This window comes from Ascaphus truei, chromosome 2 (assembly GCF_040206685.1).
Source record: "Ascaphus truei isolate aAscTru1 chromosome 2, aAscTru1.hap1, whole genome shotgun sequence".
Classification (NCBI taxonomy): Eukaryota; Metazoa; Chordata; class Amphibia; order Anura; family Ascaphidae; genus Ascaphus; species Ascaphus truei.
Window position 1 is genome coordinate 449,125,287 of NC_134484.1, and position 27,138 is coordinate 449,152,424.

At 43.4% G+C, this 27,138-nt stretch overlaps 1 protein-coding gene across 5 annotated transcripts in view; it reads right to left on the reverse strand.

Moving 5' to 3' along the window:
- LOC142487879 (sodium channel protein type 5 subunit alpha-like) overlaps positions 1-27,138 on the reverse strand; it is a 379,502-nt gene that overhangs the window by 160,676 nt on the left and 191,688 nt on the right. For all 5 annotated transcript variants that reach the window (XM_075587912.1, XM_075587913.1, XM_075587911.1 and 2 more), the window contains exons 13-14: positions 8,158-8,293; positions 1,981-2,219 (exon numbers count right to left, since the gene is read on the reverse strand). In XM_075587912.1, coding sequence (XP_075444027.1) covers positions 1,981-2,219; positions 8,158-8,293 — 375 coding nt within the window. The remainder of the gene's footprint in view (positions 1-1,980; positions 2,220-8,157; positions 8,294-27,138) is intronic.

Genomic DNA, 27,138 nt, shown 5'->3' on the forward strand with positions numbered 1-27,138 from the left:
ACTTCAGATGAGATGTCCAGTTACTGTAGGAACGATAGATTTAATGTATAATTATCCTTGTTCACCATAAAGCACCCAAGTACTTTTATCACATTATTTCGAATAGGTGATTGCAACATCATTTTAAATTGAGCTTTTTTTGAACGACTTTATTGTAATAAAAGTTCTTGCAACATATGCATTACTATTGATTTTACAATATACAATTCTAGTACGTATTGGTCTGGCAGAGTGACAATTACATTGTGTCAAAATCTTGAGCAGTTCTTGCAGAACACTGCAGTGTGAGGAATGAGGAATCTCTGTTACCTTCGCTGTATGTCTATGTGTAATCTTCAAGTTGGCCCAACAAAAGGTTACACAGCCTTCAAGGAATATGGTATTGATTTCCTAAAGCAGGAGCATAAATGGGTTCAAATATTGGTTTAGCTCCCTGCTGACATATTGGCCGGGCTGTGCCTCTGCCTGGACACAATGCAATTCCTGGTAACTTGGTTGATATGGCATTTCCCAGAGGAGCAACAGAGATGCTTCCAATGTCTAAATCTAGCCATCGAAAGTCCACTTTGCAGCAGAAGAGTCACTACTTGTTAGGTGAGCGTTTGAAACGGTGCCTGGAACATGTTAAGTGGTGTATTCTTTTTGCGCTTTTTATTCTCCTTCATCTAGATAATGCATTGTCAATAAAAAGCCGGCCCTTCGATCCGCTATGGGTTTTTTTAAATGCAGTTTACATTTACTGTAAACAAACGGTAACCTTTGGGAATGTGCAGCCTCCTGAAACAGGTAACCTAACATCCCTGGCGCTCCACGCTTTCCCTTTCTGTATTTAATGCCTTCCCTACTGAAACAAACACACACTTACAGTATTTTAATCATAGAAACCTGGAGAGCGATGAAGACCACTTGCTTGGGCAATATACTGTAGCTCTTTTCTGTAAAACCTTGATCATCTGTATTTATTTTCTATTACCTAACCTTTCACTTATGTCAATGATCTATACCAGTGCTCTCCAATCTTTTCAGTACGAGGGACACATCGTATGTTCTACACATTTTTACGGGCCGAAGAAATCACATCTTTTTATCATTTTTATAAATGAATGAATACGTTTTATTTGGATCTTTTTGGGGTAATCAGCATATGATTCAGAACAAAAGAGAAATGTGATCATTACAAAGAGAGGCTGCCGCTTACAGCTTACACTGGGAAATGATATGTAACGAGCAAAAATATATATATTTCAAGTTGCTGCGGGCCGGATAAAATCTTGTGGGGGGCCTGATGTGGCCCCCGGGCCATAGTTTGCAGACCCCTGATCTATACTGTCTATTTCTTTTGCATGAAAAAAATGCTACAAGATCATGCGATACTACCGAGATGCAGAAATTAATACATCAAATGAATAAATCCAGTAATACATAATTTAACGAAGATTCTAATTGTGTACCATAGGGCACAAAATACTATAAAAATGTACAAAGCATGTACATAGCATTGTAATGAAATATTTATATGAATTCCGAAAGGCGTTATTGTCTGTGGAAAAAGAATATACTCTTTCTTAATCTTCCTCTGTCTTTCTTATTTAACTTTAAATATGTTCCTGTTTTCTTTCTTCCCCTCCTAATTTCCCTTTTTCCTGTCAGCCTCCACTTTACCTCTTTAATAATCTTCAGGGTATATTTTCTGAGCTCGGAGACAGCCGTTCCGTGTGATCTGGCTTGGAAAGTCCAACTGGAGTCACGGTATGGCTAAATCAGAGTTTAAGGAAGATACCCCTTTATCTATTACTCTTAATCCTCTGTCCCTCTTACCTTCTCTATGTAACTCTATCTGTCTTATATTCGAGGCTGAGACTGGAAGAACTGGAATGCTATAATGGAACATGAACCATTCAACATATATTCACTGTACTAGGATCTGAGCAATGGTTATTAAAGGACAAAAATGACAAACATTCCAAAGAAGACACTTACGTAGTTGCCTACAGCGAGCATATATTCAAAGTCTTTTGTCATTTCGTTGTGTTCCAAAGCCATGAAAAGGGTGTTCAACACAATGCAAATAGTAATTGTCAAGTCGATAAAGGGATCCATAACGACAAACTTGACCCCATTCTTGATTTGTAACCACAGTGTACAACAGTCCCAGATAAGGTACCTCTGGGCAAAATGATTCCAACATGGAGGACATTTCTGATGTGATTCTTGCAACTCTAAAAAGACAACAAATAAACAATGTGAAAACCTATTTATAGCCATACATTCACCCATTGCCTTTATGGCCAAAACCAGTTATTCTGTCGGCCTTGGTGAAAAAACGACAGCCTTTTATAAAAGTGATAGAAGGCCTCAACACTGCATGGAAACTTCAAAACACAGGGGGTTATTCATTCAATTGTGAATTGCTGATTGAGCACAATCGTATGGGAAACTTTCATTGAAAGCAATGCTCCAATTGGCACAATTTTAGTTTAATGAATAATTCCCCCCTGCTCATATTGTAATGACTGTATTATTCCAAGACTTCAATAGTACCTAAACAGCAGTACATGGTATATATATATATATACTGACAGTATTTAGGCGATATGCTAATATATAATATTACAGTACCTAATTGTTGGCAATAGAGCCGGACAGTGCCCGAAGCCTTTGCCTTCTACCCTCAGGTCAAGCAATACCCAAGGAAGTGAGAGAACTCTTGAAAGCCTGTCCTTAAATATCAATTGTTAGTGCAAATGGAAAATGTATCACCTAATAGTGAAGAACTCATTTACTCCGCACTTTATTGCAACTTCCACATTTTCCTTGATATTCAACAGTTTATATTCTCAGTGATGGTGTATATATACAGTTTATATTCTCAGTGATGGTGTATATATACAGTTTATATTCTCAGTGATGGTGTATATATACAGTTTATATTCTCAGTGATGGTGTATATATACAGTTTATATTCTCAGTGATGGTGTATATATACAGTTTATATTCTCAGTGATGGTGTATATACACAGTTTATATTCTCAGTGATGGTGTATATATACAGTTTATATTCTCAGTGATGGTGTATATACACAGTTTATATTCTCAGTGATGGTGTATATATACAGTTTGTATTCTCAGTGATGGTGTATATACACAGTTTATATTCTCAGTGATGGTGTATATATACAGTTTGTATTCTCAGTGATGGTGTATATATACAGTTTATATTCTCAGTGATGGTGTATATATACAGTTTATATTCTCAGTGATGGTGTATATATACAGTTTATATTCTCAGTTACGGTGTATATATACAGTTTATATTCTCAGTTACGGTGTATATATACAGTTTATATTCTCAGTGATGGTGTATATATACAGTTTATATTCTCAGTGATGGTGTATATATACAGTTTGTATTCTCAGTGATGGTGTATATATACAGTTTATATTCTCAGTGATGGTGTATATATACAGTTTATATTCTCAGTGATGGTGTATATATACAGTTTATATTCTCAGTGATGGTGTATATATACAGTTTATATTCTCAGTGATGGTGTATATATACAGTTTATATTCTCAGTGATGGTGTATATATACAGTTTATATTCTCAGTGATTGTGTATATATACAGTTTATATTCTCAGTGATGGTGTATATATACAGTTTATATTCTCAGTGATGGTGTATATATACAGTTTATATTCTCAGTGATGGTGTATATATACAGTTTATATTCTCAGTGATGGTGTATATATACAGTTTATATTCTCAGTGATGGTGTATATATACAGTTTGTATTCTCAGTGATGGTGTATATATACAGTTTATATTCTCAGTGACGGTGTATATATACAGTTTGTATTCTCAGTGATGGTGTATATATACAGTTTATATTCTCAGTGATGGTGTATATATACAGTTTATATTCTCAGTGATGGTGTATATATACAGTTTGTCTTCTCTTACAGTTCTTTAACACCCAGGGGAGTTAAGGGACGGTGATCTTATATAATATGCTATAAAGCAGTCTCCCCCGTGCTGGGCAAGATTTACTCTCCATTTAAATTAAAGACGGATGAGTCCGCTTGGCAGTAATTTGAATACTGGACTTATGCAAGTTAATAATTTGAGAAGGCTTGTGCAATTCTGGAATTGTGGTGCACTTTGTGCTGTTCTGAGAACGCGGTGCACTTTGTGCTGTTCTGAGAACGCGGTGCAATTTGTGCTGTTCTGAGAACGCGGTGCAATTTGTGCTGTTCTGAGAACGCGGTGCACTTTGTGCTGTTCTGGGAACGCAGTGCAATTTGTGCTGTTCTGAGAACGCGGTGCACTTTGTGCTGTTCTGGGAACGCAGTGCAATTTGTGCTGTTCTGGGAACGCAGTGCAATTTGTGCTGTTCTGGGAACGCGGTGCAAATTGTGCTGTTCTGAGAACGCGGTGCACTTTGTGCTGTTCTGGGAACGCGGTGCAATTTGTGCTGTTCTGAGAACGCGGTGCACTTTGTGCTGTTCTGAGAAAGCGGTGCAATTTGTGCTGTTCTGGGAACGCGGTGCAATTTGTGCTGTTCTGGGAACGCAGTGCACTTTGTGCAGGTCTGGGAACGCGGTGCAATTTGTGCTGTTCTGGGAACGCGGTGCACTTTGTGCAGGTCTGGGAACGCGGTGCACTTTGTGCAGGTCTGGGAACGCGGTGCAATTTGTGCTGTTCTGGGAACGCAGTGCACTTTGTGCAGGTCTGAGAACGCGGTGCACTTTGTGCAGGTCTGGGAACGCAGTGCAATTTGAGCTGTTCTGAGAATGCGGTGCATTTCGTGCTGTTCTGAGAACGCGGTGCACATTGTGCTGTTCTGGGAACGCGGTGCACTTTGTGCTGTTCTGAGAACGCGGTGCAATTTGTGCTGTTCTGGGAACGCGGTGCACTTTGTGCTGTTCTGAGAACGCGGTGCATTTTGTGCTGTTCTGGGAACGCGGTGCACTTTGTGCTGTTCTGAGAACGCGGTGCACTTTGTGCTGTTCTGAGAACGCGGTGCAATTTGTGCTGTTCTGAGAACGCGGTGCACTTTGTGCTGTTCTGAGAACGCGGTGCATTTTGTGCTGTTCTGAGAACGCGGTGCACTTTGTGCTGTTCTGAGAACGCGGTGCAATTTGTGCTGTTCTGAGAACGCGGTGCACTTTGTGCTGTTCTGAGAACGCGGTGCATTTTGTGCTGTTCTGAGAAAGCGGTGCAATTTGTGCTGTTCTGGGAACGCGGTGCAATTTGTGCTGTTCTGGGAACGCGGTGCACTTTGTGCAGGTCTGAGAACGCGGTGCACTTTGTGCAGGTCTGAGAACGCGGTGCATTTCGTGCTGTTCTGAGAACGCGGTGCACATTGTGCTGTTCTGGGAACGCGGTGCACTTTGTGCTGTTCTGAGAACGCGGTGCAATTTGTGCTGTTCTGAGAACGCGGTGCACATTGTGCTGGGAACGCGGTGCACTTTGTGCAGGTCTGGGAACGCGGTGCACTTTGTGCTGTGCTGGGAACGCAGTGCAATTTGAGCTGTTCTGAGAACGCGGTGCATTTCGTGCTGTTCTGAGAACGCGGTGCACATTGTGCTGTTCTGGGAACGCGGTGCACTTTGTGCAGGTCTGGGAACGCGGTGCACTTTGTGCTGTTCTGAGAACGCGGTGCAATTTGAGCTGTTCTGGGAACGCGGTGCACTTTGTGCTGTTCTGAGAACGCGGTGCACTTTGTGCTGTTCTGGGAACGCGGTGCAATTTGTGCTGTTCTGGGAACGCGGTGCACTTTGTGCTGTTCTGGGAACGCGGTGCATTTTGTGCTGTTCTGGGAACGCGGTGCAATTTGTGCTGTTCTGAGAATGCGGTGCAATTTGTACTTTTTTACGTACTGATCAATTCCATATCGATCAAAAAGTTGGACAACAGAAGAATCTTCTTTATTGTATGATGTGCCACCACCCTTACTATAATCCTTACAGTTAAATATCCTAATATCCATTGATGATTGACTGCCATGGACCGCGCCTGTTTTTCTGCATTGAATAGTCCTCACCTACTGTACTATGTAACTATGCAACTATTTAACCGTTTCAGGTAAAACAAAAACAAACAAAGATGTCAACCTGAAAGGTTCCAAACAAGAGAGATGATTTACTTTATTCTATCCCTCTGTCATGAAAAGGGGTTAATTAACCTCTTTTCTGAGGGATCCTATGGCTTTGAAGGTGCTAAAAAAAAACTTGGAAGGAGAATCAAAGATATTTCTTTTTATGTCTAGTTTACCATTCATAAAAAGAAAAAGCCCTTTTACTAGAAAATGGCGTTGAATATCGGATCGTATTGTGCTATATGAAGTCGTCATAAATGCACAGACCTGTCTGCGTTTAACCACAAAAATAGCCATGCCAGTCATCACCCAGGCTACACTTAAGATGTCACCATGTAACCTGACCAATTATTAGTGAGTCACTGCGACAGTACTTTCAGAGTGAAGCACTGCAACACATCTTGGATATTCCAATTCAAAGGGTTTATTAAAGACATGTTGCCATGTTAGTCCTGTTGGATAGTGCAAAATAAATGAGCACTTCAGTATTGGGTGATACTTTTTGTATTCAGACTAACAATCCCGTGCACACTCGTAAATGCCAGGACACCCGACACTCATGCTTGGAGCGCTCTCCAAGCATGAGCGCGCTCAGCGCCAGCGGAGACACAGCCTAAAGGAACAATTTGTGCACTTTTTTTTTATTAATCATTTTTTTTAAACTGGGTTTGAAGCAGAGTGTCTCCGGAGCTGAACCCAATTAATTTCTACTCAGGGGACCCCCTGCTTCTTGAGATACCAACCTCCAAAGGGGATGCCAATATTTTGGCAATGGTTAAAGCTTGGGCCAATAGGAGGCTGCACCTGATGACATCACGGCTTCCTATTGGCCTGTATTTCTGATCCAGGAGAGATGTTGCAAGAAATTGCAAGCATGCCTCAGTGCCCTCGTCGTGGGGGATTCTACAGGGATTCCACACCCATGGCAACTAGAAGTGTGTCGGATGGCAGCTGTTCGTTAAGTTTATTGAGAAAATCTGTGGTATCTTGTATGAAACGGTTGGTGTTTGTGACTAGTGGTTTGAGGATATTCTCCCCCAGGCCTGATATTTGTTCAGTGACTGTATCCATACCTGTTATAATTGATCTGCCAGTGTTTCCTGGTTTCTGGACTTTGGGAAGCATGTAAAACATACCAACTCAAGGAATAAAAGCTGATTAACACCTCCAGTGGTAAGAGGAAACAGCAACCCATTTGTTAAAGGTACAGTCCAATTTAGGAACAAATTGAAAGAATGACAGTGACATGTTTAAAGGAGCATGTTTATTTTTTAAGATGTCTTCATAATACTTTAAAGTAGGATTTCTAGCGTTTACCCTGCTCGTTGATTTTTTTTTTTTACGGCGTGTATTTTAGTTCTACAAAATGAGCCCTAAACCTAAATGAATATGGCTGTGTCTGCATGGAAAACAGCTCTGTGCTGCCTGATGGAGAGACGTGCCGGCAAACAGCAGGAGTTGCCATGTGAACACTACTACAGGCCTTGGGCCTTTTGAAATAAATATTAAATTAAAAAAACATTAAGAAAAAAATAAAAATTTGGTTAGTAATCGGCTTCAAAGAAGATCACATGGAGCTCACTCTCAAGACACATCATATTGGGGGCGGAAATGCACCCACAGGCCCAGATTCACAAAACTCCGTTAATTATCCTGACATGAAGTTAACCTCCACTAAGGTCACGTTAACAGGAACACTGTATTTACTAAAGTTCATAATGTTAAGGGATGTTTTCTTCCATGCAGAGCACAGGGTCAACTACAACAGACATTAGTGATGAAATGCAAATGAGTGTCATATCATCCCTTATGCACAAAACCCTGTTAAGGTTAACGCAGCTAGATGTAGCCTTACTCCCATCCAGATCCCGAAAAAAAGGGGGTTTGCAGTGTCTGGACATTCACCACTATGTAACCCAGTACCACCCGTTTTATGTTTGGTAATGCAGGACACGGAATGACTGCTGATTCTTCCTTCAAACAATGGCTTGCAGGCCCCACTAGTAGCTAAAGGTTTATTATGTGAGGTAGGAGTAAATGAAAGAGTATTGGTTTACCTTCCATGGCGTTAGTGAGGACGCTCGCAGCACTCACAGCCCTCTGCCTCTGAAATGGCTCATCCAAATAATCCACTGAGAGGCGACGAGGCATCAACAGCTGCATCTTGCTTATTTCCAGATCTGTCGGAGCAGTCTGTTGAATCAAGAGAATGTATTACAGCATCAGTCCTCAGAAATGTCTTGTTTTTCTGTGGTACTGTCCTGTGCTGGACAGAGCAGGAGTGAATGTTACCACCAGGAGTCAACTGGTACCATTGCTATGGAGTCACTCAGCCCGGGGCAAAGAAAATAGATGCAGACCCCAGCAACCAAATAATTAGGGGAACACTGTGTAAAGGTCATGCTACCATCATTCTTTGGTCATCCACGTGATCGTACTTGACGTTGGTACGGGGCCATTTTTATTTCACAAAGTTGATGGTCCATTGCAGCTGAACCAATTGTTATAAGAATGTTGACTGTAAGCTCTCGGCACAAGCACTTAAACTATGTACAGAAGTACATATCCATCAGTGCTTTTTAAATGCTGCTTAGTAAACATGATCCAAAGTGACATATTGAAGTTCACAACAGGCATACATTCAAACCTGCTTTCCCCCCTCAGGTTTTATGCATAATGAGCCATATTTAGTAAGCGGTGGTCTGCTATAAAACAGCTTCCCTTTCCAGAAGACACCTTGCAGCCTATTCACTAGAATAGGTGTCATATGGAATAAACAATAACAGTAACCCTTACTCATCTCAAATAACCATGTAGTTTACCTGAATGTTAAAGGGTTTGAATGCATTTAAATAGTTACATTCATGGTTCACGTGTACGCTGGATGTCACTTTTCAAGCTAAAATGAGGCACATATGGGGAGAAACTAGGGTTGCGCGATATACCGGTATCATAGTAATACCGTGATTACAACATCTGACGGTGTGCCGATGTGGGAGATTAGTTGTTATCGCGGTATTACCACGGTGCCGGAGTGTGGAAGTGAGAGAAGCAACTTTTTGAAGTTGCCACGCGCTGAGAGACACAGGAGCTGGAGACTCAGGCACGCTGCTCTCTCTCCCTCCTCCCTTCAGGCCCTGCTTCTCATTGCAGGGAGGGAGGGGGAGGGGCTTCTTAGCCTCCTGCCTACTTCCCCTTGTGATTCTTAACCACTTCCTCACTGCCTGGGACTCTTAACCCCTTCCTCCCCATCACCCTTAAGATCCTTAGTCCCTCCTTCTTATCTCTCTCCCTGGGACCCTTAACCCCATCCAGCCCCAGGGACCCTTAACCCCATTCTTCATAGGACTCCAACACCCCCCTTTTTCCTCCTCTCCCTTTCTTTCCCCCTCATCCCAAGGACTCTTACTCCTCCTTCAACTCTCAACTGCCCCTCCCCCCCCCCCAAATTCCACTCCTTAACTCCTCTGCCCCTTGTCTCTTAACCCCTTTGTCCTCTGACCTTTTATTAATCCTTTCACTACCAAAGAGACAGCAGGGCATTGCAGGAAAATTTGATGCAAATCCCTCCTGTAACATAGGGTTAATCCCTTCATTTGCAAACCCTTTCCATGTCTGCACTTCACCTTTTCTCACCTACACTGCTTCCATCCCCCTTATTCATCCCCACCCCCATCACTATCACCCTTAGATACTCCCTCCATTTAAAAACACATTTCATTTATAAAATGATACTGTACTACATGGAAGAAAGCAGGTACAAAAGAGAAAATGTGTGCACCACTTTATTTTAACCCTAGTTATTAATAAAGGTCATTTTTAAACACTTCACGTTACACTACTTAGGTTATAGAGTGCTAATTAGCTTAGTTCTTTCTCTTTTGTACCTGCCATTAGTATATATCTGAGCACAGCTCCATTTTCTATATATGCATTAGCAATTCGCTATTAGGCTTAGCAGAGGTCCCATTCCCCTCCCCCTTCCCCAATAGGTACTACATGGAAGAAAGGACCAACACAGCTACCCACCCTTCCTTGACTTATATATTTTATGTATTTTTAACATTTTATAAATTAAATGTGTTTTTTAAATGGAGGGAGTTTCTAAGGGTGACAGTTTGACGGGGGTGGGTGGATTAGGGGGATGTTAGGGTGACGGGAGCAGTGTAGGTGTGTGATAGGATGAGGATGGATAGATGAGGGGGATGTTAGGGTGATGGGTGCAGTGTAGGTGAGTGATGGGATGAGGGGGATGTTGGTGTGATGGGAGCAGTGTAGGTGAGTGATGGGATGAGGGGGATGTTGGTGTGATGGGAGCAGTGTAGGTGAGTGATGGTATGAGGGGGATGTTAGGGAGATGGGAGCAGTGTAGGTGAGTGATGGGATGAGGATGGATAGATGAGGGGGATGTTAGGGTGATGGGTGCAGTGTAGGTGAGTGATGGGATGAGGGGGGTGTTGGTGTGATGGGAGCAGTGTAGGTGAGTGATGGTATGAGGGGGATGTTAGGGAGATGGGAGCAGTGTAGGTGAGTGATGGGATGAGGGGGATGTTAGGGAGATGGGAGCAGTGTAGCCGAGTGATGGGATAAGGGGGATGTTAGGGGGATGGGAGCAGTGTAGGTGAGTGATGGGATGAGGGGGATGTTAGGGGGATGGGAGCAGTGTAGGTGATGGGATGAGGGGGATGTTAGGGGTGATGGGAGCAGTGTAGGTGAGTTATGGGTTGAGGGGGATGTTAGGGAGATGGGAGCAGTGTAGGTGAGTGATGGGATGAGGGGGATGTTAGGGGATGTGAGCAGTGTAGGTGAGTGATGGGATGGAGGGGGGTGTTAGGGTGATGGGAGCAGTGTAGGTGAGTGATGGGATGATGGGAATGGTGGGGTGATGGGAGCAGTGTAGGTGAGTGATGGGATGAGGGGGATGGGAGCAGTGTAAGTGAGTGATGGGATGTGGGGGATGTTACGGGGATGTGAGCAGTGTAGGTGAGTGATGGGATGGAGGGGGGTGTTAGGGTGATGGGAGCAGTGTAGGTGAGTGATGGGATGATGGGAATGGTGGGGTGATGGGAGCAGTGTAGGTGAGTGATGGGATGAGAGGATGTTAGGGTGATGGAAGAAGTATAGGTGAGTGATGGGATAGGGGGGTGTTAGGGTGAATGGAGCAATGTAGGTGAGTGATTGGATGAAGGGGATGTTAGGGTGATGGGAGCAGTGTAGGTGAGTGATGGGATGAGGGGGATGTTAGGGAGATGGGAGCAGTGTAGGTGAGTGATGGGATGAGGGTGATGTTGGGGTGATGGGAGCAGTGTAGGTGAGTGATGGGAAGAGGAAGATGTTAGGGGGATGGGAGCAGTGTAGGTGATGGGATGAGGGGGATGTTAGGGTGATGGGAGCAGTGTAGGTGAGTGATGGGATGAGGGGGATGTTGGGGTGATGGGAGCAGTGTAGGTGAGTGATGGGATGAGGGGGGTGTTACGGGGATGGGAGCAGTGTAGGTGATGGGATGAGGGGGATGTTACGGGGATGGGAGCAGTGTAGGTGAGTGATGGGATGAGGGGGATGTTGGGGTGATGGGAGCAGTGTAGGTGAGTGATGGGATGAGGGGGGTGTTACGGGGATGGGAGCAGTGTAGGTGATGGGATGAGGGGGATGTTACGGGGATGGGAGCAGTGTAGGTAAGTGATGGGATGAGGGGGATGTTGGGGTGATGGGAGCAGTGTAGGTGAGTGATAGGATGAGGGGGGTGTTATGGGGATGGGAGCAGTGTAGGTGAGTGATGGGATGAGGGAGACGTTAGGGAGATGGGAGCAGTGTAGGTGAGTGATGGGATGAGGGGGATGTTAGGGTGATGGGATGAGGGGGATGTTGGGGTGATGGGAGCAGTGTAGGTGAGAGTGATGGGATGAGGAGGATGTTAGGGTGATGGGGGCAGTGTAGGTGAGTGATGGGATGAGGGGGATGTTGGGGTGATAGGAGCAGTGTAGGTGAGAGTGATGGGATGAGGGGGATGTTACGGGGATGGGAGCAGTGTAGGTGAGTGATGGGATGAGGGGGATGTTGGAGTGATGGGAGCAGTGTAAGTGAGTGATGGGATGTGGGGGATGTTACGGGGATGGGAGCAGTGTAGGTGAGTGATGGGATGAGGGGGATGTTAGGGTGATGGGAGCAGTGTAGGTGAGTGATGGGATGTGGGGGATGTTACGGGGATGGGAGCAGTGTAGGTGAGTGATGGGATGAGGGGGATGTTAGGGGGATGGGAGCAGTGTAAGTGAGTGATGGGATGTGGGGGATGTTACGGGGATGGGAGCAGTGTAGGTGAGTGATGGGATGAGGGGGTGTTAGGGTGATGGGAGCAGTGTAGGTGAGTGATGGGATGAGGGGGGTGGGAGCAGCGTAGGTGAGTGATGGGATGGAGGGTGGATGAATGAAGGTGATGGGAGCAGTGTAGGTGAGAAAAGGTGAAGTGCAGACATGGAAAGGGGTTGCAAATGAAGGGACCTTTGTTCTATTAAATCTAAAGAAAACATATTTCTTTTGAACACTTTATTTAGATTTACTAGAGCATTTTTGGGCTTTTAAAAAATTCAAATATTTATCACAATATATATTGTTATCGCGATAGATTTATTGTTATCGTGGGAATTTTTCTTTTATCGCCCAACCCTGGGAGAGACTCTCTCCCACTTCACTGCCACAACACAAAGGCCTCGCAGGCGCGCATGCAGCGCAGGCAAAGGGGCCGCAGCCTAACAATGATAATGCTCGTCATTCATTTTGTTTTATTTAACAAATATAAAGCCAAAATGGAGAAGCTTCAAACGGTATCGTATGGTTTATTATTGTTTTATGGGACACGCACCCAATTGTTTCTACTTGCAAGTGGAGTGCCGGATGCTCCTTTGGATTATATATATATATATATATATAAATATACTTCACATGGTGTGAATAAATATCTTTTTGGACAACTTCATCTTGGTGAGTGCTGCAGATTTGTGTGTGTGTGTGTGTGTGTGTGTGTGTGTGTGTGTGTGTGTGTGTGTGTGTGTGTGTGTGTGTGTGTGTGTGTGTGTGTGTGTGTGTGTGTGTATATAGTGTTACTACTTATATATATTTCAGGTATATCACTAATATGTTTGCAATATAAAATGTAATATAAAAATACATATGTGTATATATTTATGTCTTGTGCTGGGAGAAGCATCCTAAAACACGCATAAATATATAAGAAATATTTGTAATACTAAACGTTAAAATAAGTCCCTTAGATCATTCTAAAACTTTAGTGCTTCTCAGTAATATAGCCTTGCTGGGGCACTTAGATATGCATGGAGTGTTTTCAGAACTGTGAGTATTGAATTCGGGAGGTGATACCATACTCCACATTTCCAGGAATCAGATAAGTGGAAGAGGAAACAACTGGTAGCACAGTTACCCTGAAAGAATGTTTTATGGTATGGTTTGTAACCCTAGCAGACCCTAAAATAAAATGTAAGCTAAATAAATGTTTTGACTTGATGCAATGAATGAACCAGTTGCAGCATGGCAGTAGTAATTTACACAGTATGTACATGTACAGTATGTGGATACTAAAACAGTAGTACTGTACTGTACATGAATTAGGATTGTCAGGTGTGCAGTATTGAACCGAACTGTCCTGTATTTGGACACACTGTCCAGTAAAAAAATGTACATGTACAGTATGTGTCCGGTATTACCTCTCTGGACATAGTGACCTGACCAGCTCAGGGGGTGGGGTGGGGGGGGGAGGGGCGCGTGATTTCCCTGAGCAGGGAGAGAACAGAGCTGTTTCTAGGGGCCTGGGCAACTTCCTCCATTCTGATTGGCTGCTGCTGGGTAATGCAGGTTAGCCTGCAGGTTAGCCTCGCCTCTCTCCAACTGCAACGCAACGCAGAACAATGGCCGCTTCTCCCAATTCTGCATTGTGTATGTCGTCCTTAAACACAGCAGTGGAAGTACAAACGTTAACTACAACTGTATGCACGTCTAGAAGGTAGTAGCCCAGTCAGTTCTGTCAGCTGTACGTGACTAGCAATATCTGCTACATATTTACTATGCAGTGCTATTCTATAATACACTTCTGTAGGGGAGGAGGAGGGGAACACCATTCAAATAAATGGTTACATAGTTGTAAAATATCTTGAGGAATAACAGCACTTAATAAATGTGTCCCTCTCTTTGTAAAGTTCTCTCACATTTGATTATTCTGTATATTTTCTTGATGCTGTTCTAATAAACTGTATATTGTGTAACATACCACGTTAAGGTGCTGTTTTCACTCGTACTACTACTGCCTGTGTGGTGGGATTCCTTGATTTGAAATGATTAACGCGGTCCCTTATTTAGGGGGATCCAGTGAAGGTTTTCATTAGGTAACCTGAGCACGTGTTTTGTCCACTATAGAAGATTTGGCTTTCGCACTAAAGTAATATACTATAGAAACAACAGAGGGATAGGGAGTGATCACAGGACCATACCAATTGAATAATGTAGTCAAATATATAAGTGAGGTAATCAAAGAGATGGGTGCAAACTGTGAACTGAAAAGTGAATCAGAAAAAGGGGGAAGGGAAACACAAAATGAATGTGCACCCTAAAAGAATTCACTTATATGCACACCAAACTAGTGTAAAAATTAACTTTTAATAAATTTCCTTAAAACATATTACTTCAACACACCTAAGCCTCTATTGCAGTGCGCAGTGCTGGTCCATCTAGCAAGGAAGCTTAATCCGTTGGCCACCCACTTGCGAACAACTATATACTCCTACTACTGGGTCTCATCGTTGCTCCAGAGGGGTTAACACCCTGACTCTTAGCATCCTCTGTCTTTTGTATCCCACCAACATTAAGTGGTCATCTGGGACAGCACGACTCAATAAACAAAGACACGGATGCCAGATAGCTCCGATTTAATATATTTTTAATTCACATTACACAACACTTTGGTTTTAAGGAAATTTATTAAAAGTTAATTTTTACACTAGTTTGGTGTGCATATAAGTGAATTCTTTTAGGGTACACATTCATTTTGTGTTTCCCTTCCCCCTTTTTCTAAAGTAATATACTACACTTCCATTATTAAGAAAGTTGACCCTTAAATAGTAACACCCCATAAACAAATCTCCAGCAAATACCGTATATAACATGCATAATATACCATGCTAATACCTAGACAGCTAGTCTATCAGAGTCTCCATATATTATTATATTGGATTAAATTTAAATGATGTAAATGATATACAAACATGCAAATCAGTCATTGTTCTTTTCACAGATCTCCCTGACATCAATTTAAAATGTTGGTCAATATGCTATAGGGGTTAATTGGTTTTAACAACTTAAAAGCCACTTGAATTCTTCAAAGGCCGGTGCAGCATACTGTATGCTCCATTTGAAGGTACAGTAGTTGTAGCTGCATGTACCACACAGGTAGAAGGCAGGTGGCAGAGAGATACTGGCATTATGCATTTGTTTTGTCTAAGCATTCCTCTTCGTAGGAGGAGGAATAGCTCCAATTCTAAGCCAGTTGGAAACATACAGTATGCCGGATAGTCTGCAGCTAATTTTAGTGATCAACCACCACCTTCCTAAACAAACATACAAGAGAATGATCTCAGGGAGTTTGTGGGTTACTATTCTTGCTCTACGTCCAGTAGGACAGCACAGGGCACTCCTTCATCTATCTTTACATCTGCATGACCTCCACAGGTTGTGTGACGGTGAGGGGGTAACAGGCTCTCAATAAAGGTATTAAGCCCGTTTGGTTTCCTCTGATCCATATTTGGAGTTTTAGAGTGTCAGCTCTTGAACCTGTTTATTGTATCTGCAATGTATGTAATTGTGCGACAATAAATAATTTTCTGTGTTTTGCCTTTCCAGGTGTGCCAGCAAGCAGAGATTGCGAGGCTATGAGTTTTAGGGTGGGTTTTGCGGAGAAAGTCTTCTCAGATTGTGCCTAGCTAGTCGGGGTCCTGAGTTGCTGGATACCCCAAAAATGTGCCTGAGAATCAGGTCGGAATCCCGGGTACATATAGACACAATGCTCCGGTCAAAATCCTGCCCTGAAAACGCTTGCGCAACTCACCACTGGGATTCCCTGCTTCAGCACAGACCAGAAACGTAAATGGGGCGTAGGGATGTGTAGTATCCCTGAAACGGTAAAGGTGTACCTAGTATATGGGGGATGCCCAGTTAATGGCCTGATCACCCAGAGCCTGGTATAGGGGTTCTGGGGGTGCTCCAGCTCTACATAAGGCTGTGAGGATTTTAAAAGTCTAAGTCAGGTTTGCAGTGTGGGAGGGATATAGCTAGTGGGAATAAAAGTATAGATTCTCATTCTATCTCTCATAACCAAAAGACTTAGACAGTATAAAAGTGTAAAGCATATTTTATTAAACAGGTATGTTTAAAATGTATAAATGCTTGTGCACAGTATATGAGCTGGGGACTTCCAGGTCCACGGTTGCGAGAGACCATGTGGCTACCAAACTTGGTGCCATCAAGTCTGCTCGGGTCCCGGACATGAATGCCTCAGAGGTTGCAAAGGTGTGAAAGCCATTTGGGTACTGGAGTTAGGCTCAAGTACTCAGGTCCTGGGATGAATGGAAGTCATCGAACCCCCATTTGCCCCAGCCCAGACTTTGAGGAGCCTAACTCAGTGGGTGGCTTCTGCTTACAAGTGGCAGTGGTGCCAGGTTGGCGCATGCCCTTGTCAGAATCTGAATCTACGCTTGCCCGGCTTAGATAGACTGGCAGCGCTCTGATAAGCTGCTAGGATTCTTCCCACGCTCCGATTGGCTATAGTATTTCATGAATGAACTCTGAAATACTATAAGAAACCCTCTGCCAATCAGGACTAGAGATTCTCACAAATTGTAAGCGCCAAGACAGCAGCGGCAAATTCTAAATCACCAAAAGATGCTCTTGGAGAAATAGCAGTGAGTCGGCTTCAGAAATTCCGAGTCGAAATATTTTCTAAGTCCCACTTTTCAGGGCCAAGTTCTGAGAATAGAACATAACGGTCGGGGCTAGGATTGCAAGCCGAAGAGAGTACCAGGACGTTTGGTACTATCTCCCGGTCAAGGGATTCAGCACCTACGGAGTGGATACAGCGGTGGCGTCAGGAACTTCATGCCGATTTGAGTTCTAGGCCTTTTCGGGACAAGTCCCAGTCAACCTAAAGACTTTATTTTATGTGCCATTTCGCTTAGTTTTGTAGCCCAGACCCCCCAGTAAGTGTGTTTTCTTCCTTATATTGAATTCCACTGTGTGTACGTCTGTTTCTATGGAATAAATGACAATTTGTTTTACTATCTTGTTTTGCTCAGTGAATGATCCCGGTACAAAGGTGTAAATACCTGGTCTCCCGTGACAAGCTTATTTACTTAAGAAAGTCCTGCTGGATGAAACGCGTTGGTGCATTTTCCTACCCCATTGCTAAGCTGATTCAATAAACTACACTATGTTTATTTCATTGGGAGTTGCCCGAATTCATTTTTGCACCTTGGATGCGGATGGTTGTGCTCCTCCTTCCTCTACATGCTCTGATCTACATTCCTGAGGACTGCACGCTGGAGAATCTATCTTATCTGGAACACACAGTCAGGTAAAGGGCATTAGCCCTTCTGCTATTACCTTTCTGGTGTTGGATTGTTCATGTATCATACCCCATGGCTTGGTGATGTTTCACTAGGGACTGTTCTATGTGGTAGCTATGTGGGCACCACTAGGTCCCCACTTCTCCCTGGGGTGATTACCTCTGTAATTATACAGTTGTTCTGGACATTGGATTCACTCTAAATAGATTTATGCACTTGTGAGCTTATTTTGTGATGCACCAATTACCCCATAATCTATGTATTATTTACTGGTGGCAGCGGTGGGATCATTGAGCCCTATGTTTTAAAATCCTGCAGGGTCTTCTAACAGAGAGAAACTCATAGATTGCAAGCTCTCAAAACAAGTGGTAACGTACACACGTTTTACAAAGCAAAGAAAGCACAGGTTCTCTTTGTCACTTAGTTTAGTGCCACCAGGCAAACATGGACAGTGTGGGTGACTATTCTTGCTGTACGTCCAGTTGGACAGCACAGGGCACTGCTTCATCTCTCTTTACATCTGCATGCCCTCCATAGGTTGCAGATAAACTTATATTGAGAATGTTCTTTGCCCCAAATAATTTATATCCTGTAAACATTTCTCTATGCAATTAACTGCAACAATGTATTAATGAAGCTGCCTGGGGTCACATGACATGAAAAAAAGCTGCAGTCCATGATGTTTGAGGGGGGTTCAATCTTTTTTAATATTGCCTGGACTGAGGGGTCCCCAGAAACCAAGCCGCAGTCCCCTCTCACCTGCTGAAGCCTCCCCGAGCTGTTTGCAGGAGACAATCTGGCTGCTAGGCCCAGCCTCACTCAAGCGGCCAAGAAAAAGCTGTGTTGTCCTTGGGAGATGACACCACAACTTTTAATCGGTGACTCCTGAGCCCTGTTCCAGTTTTCGGGGTAAGAAGTCACCACAAAAAAAATTGAAATATTTTGAGAATTGGGTGTTCCCCGGGGGGGCGGGGGACCCCAGATATGATCTGGGAGAACCCCTAGTTCAGATAATATTTTTTTTTCTAAATCAACAATAAAAGGAGCGATACTTTAAGCATACTGTACTTGAGGACACTACCTATTTACCGGACAGACAACTTTATTCTTCTTGATCAGGACATATGACAGTAATATGCTAAAAAGGTTAAAAAGAGGCGATTGATGTTTTCTTTTTATATATATTTTTTTTATAAAGGACAAAGCAGAAGTCATTTTGAATCATATTTGAAAGTCCAGAAATGTTCCGTTTTTTTTTTAATTTACAATATAAACTTTAGACTTCTTTTTGTTATTATTATATATTATTAAAGGGTGAATGGCTAAGAGAATATAAAGGGTTATGTATTTGGGCAAAAGTGATGCAATTCTGCGGGGAAACACTTGCACTAGATGTATCAAACAAAAAAATCGCATTGATTTCAATTGGATTTTGTTCATTGATACATCTGGTGCAATTCTCTTTCCCCATAAATTTTATGCTGGTCAAATATAACCTATAAATAGGGGATTACTTCAAGACCAAACAATCTGAAAGAACTGTTTCCACTGGTGCCTACAAATGAGCATGTTTTCATTGGCATAGTTAAGTATTGGTTTAGATGCAACTGAGCTATGAAATAAGTCTGTCACATTCATAATTCTTCTTGAGATAATTCAGGGTAATGATCCTGTTTTGACTGATGTATCTAATAAAATTAAAATGTAACATCTCAAGCGGCAAACGCATTATACAATATGATATATAACAATATATATTATGATCCCTATAACAACCAGGATCAAAAGCAGCATACTAGCTTGTAAAGTAACATACATATGTACATTACTGGACCTCTCATTTGATCATGGGCCTGTCATGCGTTGGCAATGAAAGGGTTACATTTCTATTTATTTTTAACATTACGTTTTCATGACAGCAGTAGTGCTGTAGTAGTAATGTTGTGAAGCTTTTGAACCCCAGTATCAGTTCCTTTTCACATTGGACAGGTCAATTGACAGTACATTAGGCACATACATTGTACGCTCTTGAAGGCAGTGCTATTGTGAGCATAAATTCAGTGCACCATTAGAGAGGTTATGAGAACTGTTTGCAGGGGCAGCAGTGTTAGTACCTACGGATGGGTAGGGTTGCCAGGTGGCTTCTCCAAAAATACTGGACACAATGGTGAAAGATGCGACACACTCAAGACTCACACACCCCCTCTCAACGCTTCTCTCCTTGGCCCTACCCCCAGGGCCCTGACACTTCCTCCTGATTAGCTGCATTTCCCAGCAGCAGCCAATCAGGATGGAGGAAGCTGCCCAGCCCCCCGAGCGACAGCCCTGATCTCTCCTTGCTCTGGGAAATCCCGCGGCCCCCCGAAGCCAGTCAGGACATTATGTCCAGAGAGGTAACACCGGACACACACGTCCAGTATTACCTCTTATTTGTTACTGGACAGAGTGTTCATATGCTGGACAGTCCGGTTCAATAGCGGACACCTGGCAACCCTACCAATGGCCATACTGTGACATCGTTGTAGGCTTAAAATAATTTGGCCAATGAATTGAGCTAAATTACTGTTGCTTATGACAAGATAAACAGATAAGTATTTAACTATATAATTTACAAATTTGGATGTAGATGTGTGTGTGTGTGTGTGTGTGTGTGTGTGTGTGTGTGTGTGTGTGTGTGTGTGTGTGTGTGTGTGTGTGTGTGTGTGTGTGTGTGTGTGTGTGTGTGTGTGTGTATTTCATGTTGTTGCATATTAGCATAAAAGGAGCATTTTCCCTGCTCTCCACATTATATAATATCCTAGCAGACCATATAGTAAAAGCATGAATTTCCTGCCTTTGCTTCAGTTTCTAATTTTCCTTTAATCATGCAGAGAAGTCTCAGAAAACACTTCTTCTTTGCATTAGATGATTTTTTTGTGAGTCTTCCTGTGGATCTGAATCTAACATGCTTTATAACTAGTGAGACTTTTCCATCAATTTCTCAACATTTCCCATTACTTAAAAATCAGCAAGAAAGAGGAGAAAATATGACAAATCTTGTCAGAAATTCGCCAAGTCTTTTTAATCCATACCCTGAGAGAGGGAAGGAGGGAGACCTATTTCATACGGTACTAATGTATTTATATACCTTTAAATAGAGTCACCTAAATCCCAAGAGGAGAGATACCTGTGAACACACCTAGGAAATATCCACATTTGTTTCTCCTCTCCAGAAAAAGTCCAATTCTAGGGTCTGGATTAAAAATGGTGAATTTCGGGCATAACTGAAATTTTCCACATTCTTCAACTGTGGATACAACTAAATATAACTCACAGATAATTATTAGGAAGCTCCATAATCAATCAATCAATCAATCAATTTCTCTCTCTCTCAGCCCCTTCAAATGACGGAAGATCCGGGCACTGAAAGGGTTACCGATATGGCAAGAAGAATAGTAGGAGATCGCTTATGGCTGAAAATAAAACTGATGACAACGCCATGAAGGCCGAGTCTGCACTTTCTCCTTTGTTTGTTTACCAAGGGCTCATTTGCTTCGAGAGATGACCGAAATAGCACAAGTGTAGGCAAAGCCTAATGGTCACTATCCCTGAGAGACATCCAAACGATGAAGCTCACATTTACAGGAGGAGACTTTCTGAGATGACATGCAAAAAGACAACACTGGAATGAAACCATAACTTGCTACTAGCTTTATCCTCTTTAGAAGCATTGCGTGCCAATAAGGATGTTATGCATTTGCATTTTCTCATTTTATAAAGAAAGAAAGAAAAATAAAAAAGAGCGGCTATTTGATTTACAAATAAAGAAAACTCTCTCGCTCTTAGTTTTTAAAGCACCAATATTGAATAAACAGGAGTGTATACTTTTCTCGAAAAGATAAACATGCACAAGGAACAACTTGGCACCAAAGTTCCATGAACACCCTGAAATTGAGCCGAACGTTGTAGGCTCTAAGGGTGCGCAAGCTTCACATGTTGTGGAGTTTTATTTGCTACTTAATTTACCCTAGATACGTTATGGAAGGTTTAAGCAGGGGTGCGCAAACTGGGATGCTTTCTGGGGGGGGGGGGCGCACGGCGTTTACAGAGGCCCCACGCCTCACCGAAGGCATTTAAATTCAATGCCGGGGGACCGTGCGAGGCCTCTGTAAATTCCCTGACCTCTGTGTCGGGTGACCATGGCTACCCAGCGGCAAATGATGCCGCATGGTCACGTGATGTCGCACTGTCATTTGACGCTGGAGCCGAGCCGGGGGTGGCGAGCAGGGGGTGCGAGCAGGCAAGGGGCGCAGGGGGAAAAGTTTGCATACCCCTGGTTTAAGCGTTCAGAATGGTATTGACATTAATAGCAATCAACCTCTGCCCACTCTATACAATGTCAAGCAAAGGTGATAGTACTCGGATCAGTTTTCATAAAGGGCAGTGGAAATGTTAGCGCATCATCAGTATTTGCTTGCAACAACATCATGTGTAAGGGAGAAAACGAGCCTCGTCGGATGGCTACTTGAGTTCTACATGCTACAGATGGGAGATAGACAAGAATTTCTAATGCTAACCCTTCTAAGGCCTCGGTCCCGCTGCGCTCGTTGGTGCGGGCGGCGGGTCGCGAGTTCCCCACCAGCAGGGGAATCCTCGCGAGCCGGTCCCGGTCCCCACTGGCTGCACAGCTGACTACACGCTGTAGCGCGTCAGCCGCTGGAGACACCAGAGAATGGTGTTTCCTAGCGTTGACGCGTGACGTGTGTGGCTGTGAGCCAATGGGGAGGGGAGGCTTCGGGAGGAGGAGAGGCTTCGGGGAGCGGGGAGGAGTGTGGAGTGAAAGCAGGTGAGTGCCTTTCTCTGTGTGTGTGTGTGTCTGAGTGCGTGCCTGTCTGTGTGTGTGTCTGAGTGCGTGAGTGCCTGTCTGTGTGTGTGTGTGCCCGAGTGCCTGCCTCTGTCTGTGTGTGTGTGTGTGTGTATGAGTGCGTGAGTGCCTGCCTGTGTGTGCGCGCGTGTGTGTGTGTATGAGTGCGTGAGTGCCTGCCTGTGTGTGTGTGTGCGCGTGTATGAATGAGTGCCTGCGTGTGTGTGTTTAAACTTACCTTCCAGCTCCAGCCCGAGTCAGTGGAGGGAGGGGGGGGAGAGTAGCGGGTCCCTCCGCTCAAGCCACGCCCCCCCTCCCTGTCAAACCGCCCACCTCCCGCCCACCTCCCGATCAAACCTCCCACCTCCCGCTCCGGCTCCCGCTCCCTACAGACCGCAGATCGCGGTCTGTGTATCTCAGCGCGCCGCCTGTCAGCAGCGCAGGTGCGCTGACTCTGGGAGCGAGGCCTTAGCCTAAGATTTGTCTATGAAGACAAAAGGGAGGAGAAACAAACACAGGTATACAAAGGCTACTCTGCCAGTCAGATCCCAGGCGGCAGGTGTATTCTGTGGCAGATCTCTTCATTTCCACAGTTAGTAGGATCTTTGTATAAGGGATTAGGAGAATGATGCCACAATGCATCCCTGTGAATTTGAATTTGATACTTGTTTTCTTTTATACATTATGCCGTTTTATGTCTGTATATTCACAGCATTATAAGACTGTGAATGCCATGTGACAATTAAATTCTGTTAAAAAGAGTGAATGAAAATATACATTTTTGGTTAAATATTTAAAGTTGAAAGAAATTGGTTTTGTTTTATTGAAATCAAAATTCTCTTTGGCAATACTATATTTTTCTATTTCTCTTGAAGAAATTGTAAATAAGTATTTTTGTTTGATTGTATTATTGCTTTTGATACAGTTTTGTTATATTTACTTTCACAAGCAGTGTGTGCAATTTCCTCCCCCCTCCCCCCCCCCCCAGATAACACAACATATCCCGTTGCAACGCAGAATATCACAACCCACCCTATCCCGCTGTGGGGGACAGTGAAGCCAGCTACATCTGTATGTGCTAGCGTTATTATATCTGTTATTTATTTACACAATGAATCAACAGACAACAAAACTATCATTTCCTCTGAAAGGGAAAACTACACTTGAAGAAAATGCTTTCAAAACCACTGTACACTATAATTTGAGTTATGAAGAATTCTCGTTGACGCATTAGACGGTATCAAACCTACAACGAATCGGCACTTCTTGAGGAGCAATATGGGTAATACAACTTTGAACTAAAATCCTTTGGGAGCACATGGCAAAAATGTTACTGTATAGACCACCCACAATACTTGAAATACAATCCGATACAGCCATTACAAGAATTCTACGGGAGAGGAATAGATTAACGATACATTATATAAGACTTAAAAATGCCGGTTAAAATGTGTTCCCAGCAATGTATCACTTGTGGTACTTGCCTCCCACCATTCTCCCCTTCCAAAAAGATACTCTATAGCAGGGGAGCGCAATCTTTTTCCCCTGCGCCCCCCTGCCGGCTGTCCTCTCCACGCAACCCCCTCCCTCCTCCTTACCGTGGTTCCCGGCGTCTGGGCGGCATGTTGCCATAGCAACGTGACGTCACATGGCCCCGCAGCGCCATTTGACGATGCGTTGCCATGGCGACGCGTCTCCAGATGCCGGCTGAACCACGGTAAGTAAGGTTTACAGAGGCCTTCGCCGCTTCCCTGGCACTTAATTTAAAGTGCCTTCGGGAAGTGCGCGGGGCCTCTGCAAACCCTGAACCCCCCAGCAGTTAATCTCGCGCCCCCCAGTTTGCGCACCGCTGCTCTACAGTACATCTGTCTTTTCTTTAACTAGCACTTTTTCCATTGTACGGACTCTCCTAAGTCTCCCAAAGCATTTTATCCATGTGGAGATTCTGGGCATATTTCTTATTAACTGACTTTGGTTATAAATCCTACCACTTTACAGATGTTTGCCAACTCCAACGCTTCTCAGCCTTCCAACATACTGTAGCAGACAGTCATTAGAGTGGGTTTAGTAAATATGTTAGATAAGTCTCTCACTTATATCTTATCTCATGCTAACTGAATTGTAGCGTATGATACTGCACCTCAGCTTTTGGAACCTCCCCAGAGATACTGATTATTAAAGCGGAGAAACCATGATGAAAAAAACAATAGTCTTGTGACCTTAAGTACTTTAAAAATATTTATCATTTATATTAATATTACTAGGCTAAGATAATTTGGGAACTGGGCTAAAAGGTGTCTTCCGGCGCCTGATGGTGTCTTTTGGAGTAGCGTTGCTAAGTAAATATTTAATAGACAACATGACATTTCTTCATACAGTAGATGTACTGAAGCTTTATACAGACGTTTGAAGGCCTCACAATATTTTCTTCAGTTGTACCCGTTTACACGTCAAGAAGAGAGCTATAATATGTTGCTAGCTTGTGTACATACAAACTACATATATGAAGAACTACAGTATTATGTAGGTCCATTAAATCAGAAACTCATGCCCTTTTTTTTAAAATTTATTATTTTTTAACATCGTTTTGAAGCAGGGGGGGGGGCTCCGTAGATGAACTACATTCATTTCAGGTCCAGGGACCCCCAGATTCCCGGGATATCTGGTATCGCCCACTGGTGTAAAGCTCCCGCAAACCTGATGATGTCACGGCTTCTTATTGGCCCGCAGGGTGCGGGAGCTTTGAAACCTCGCCATTACATGAATTCTGCTAGCTGAGTTGAATGGCGACCAGCACCCCTTATGGAGGTAAGTATCTCCCTGGAGCTGATTAGTGGGGTTCAGCTCTGGAGAACCCCTGCTTCAATCCCATGTTAAAGCAGCAGTCCAAGCTGCATTCCCTCCCCCCCCCCTTTAATCTACGCAATGATAAGTAATCCGCTCTCCTGTGATCGATCGGCGAAGACTCGGCTCGGGGGTTCACTAAATCACTGTCAGTGCAGCAGAAGAGGACCAAAGAGGCAAAGTTCTGTGAGGAAGATCATGTGACCAGGCAGTCACTAGATGCCATTGGTGCACTGCTAGAGAGAGGGCAGGGCTCCAAAAGGGGTTTGCCAGAGCATGTTTCAGAAGAGGAAGGGGATGTGACTTTGTACATGGTTGCTATAGAAACAAAAAAATGCTTGTTACATTAGAATACATAAAAAAAAAATATTTAGAGTTTATTTTTAAACAAAAAGAAAATGCTACAAGTATTTTCTCATAGAACAGAACTGATTTATTGTTAAACACACATAGGATATTGCTTGGTCTGCAGCTTTAAAAATAAAAATGATTTGCTAAACAATTCACATGCTTGGATTGCATCTTTAAAAGCTATCACAACTGCAACACACATACGTCTCCAGAACAAATATGGCTACTCCAGCTCTGCAGTGGAGCAAACTACAGTACAAGTACATTGTGGGACACATCCCTGTCACCATAGCAATACACGCCATCAGCAAACTATTTAGGAAAGGCAGACAACATGTCTTCAGACGATTTGCTAATATAGTGCTGCTTATACTGTCAAGACCAAGGGCGGTCAGCTCCAGTTCTCAAGGGCCACCAAGAAGTCAGGTTTTCAGGATACCCCTGCTTCAGCACAGGTGGTGCAGTCTTCAAATAAGCCACTGATTCAGGGATACCCTGTAAACCCGACCAATTGGTGGCCCTTGGGGACTGGCGTTGGCCACTCCTGGTCAAGCCCACATACTGTAGGAGTTAGCGCTGCTTATATGACAGAACAGTGCACACAATGCAATTCCGTGAGGAGAGAATGACACGAGCTGCTGAGGTTTTAGGTTAACACCAACAAGTGGAACAAGAAATGGCTCATCACACGGCGTGTCTACATTTGCTTCTCATGATTTAGCCTGCGTTTTGCTAAAGCTGCCCCTTCTGTATCCTGTACAAAATGAATGTGAGACAAAGCGCTCCCTCCCTGCCACTTGGCTTTTAACTCCAGCACAAATTTGCTGGGTAGATTAGATACCAAACCTGCCTCATACAGCATCACCGAATGAGCATCCGTTGCCATGGCACTACGGGCAGATTTCCTAGACAACTATAATGCTGCCATTAGCAGTCTCCCTCCCCTCGTCTGCATCTGATTTAAGTTGATTCTTGCAAAATATCCATTACATTTAGCTGCAAAAGCAGGACATATTGACAGATATAAATGTTTCTGCGGCCACGCTGAATTGCTCGAAACTAAAGTAACATTATTAAAGGGGCAGTCCACGCGGCAATTTAAAAAATATATATTTTTTGTTTTATTATATGCAGCATTTCATTACCTTTATTGAAAACGGATTACTTAAGCTTCAGATCGATTATGGTTTCCCGTGATCGATAAACAACGATCCTGCTTCCCCAGGTTCACTAAATGGTCGCCTTTCAGTCTCAATCAAGCCTTCAAATCAGTGTAGCTCAGCAGCTACAATGTATCCTTATATTACTAAGGTAACATTATCTATTGTTACAGTTAACAGCTCAAACTGCTGGGAACATTGGCAACAAATTATCACAAA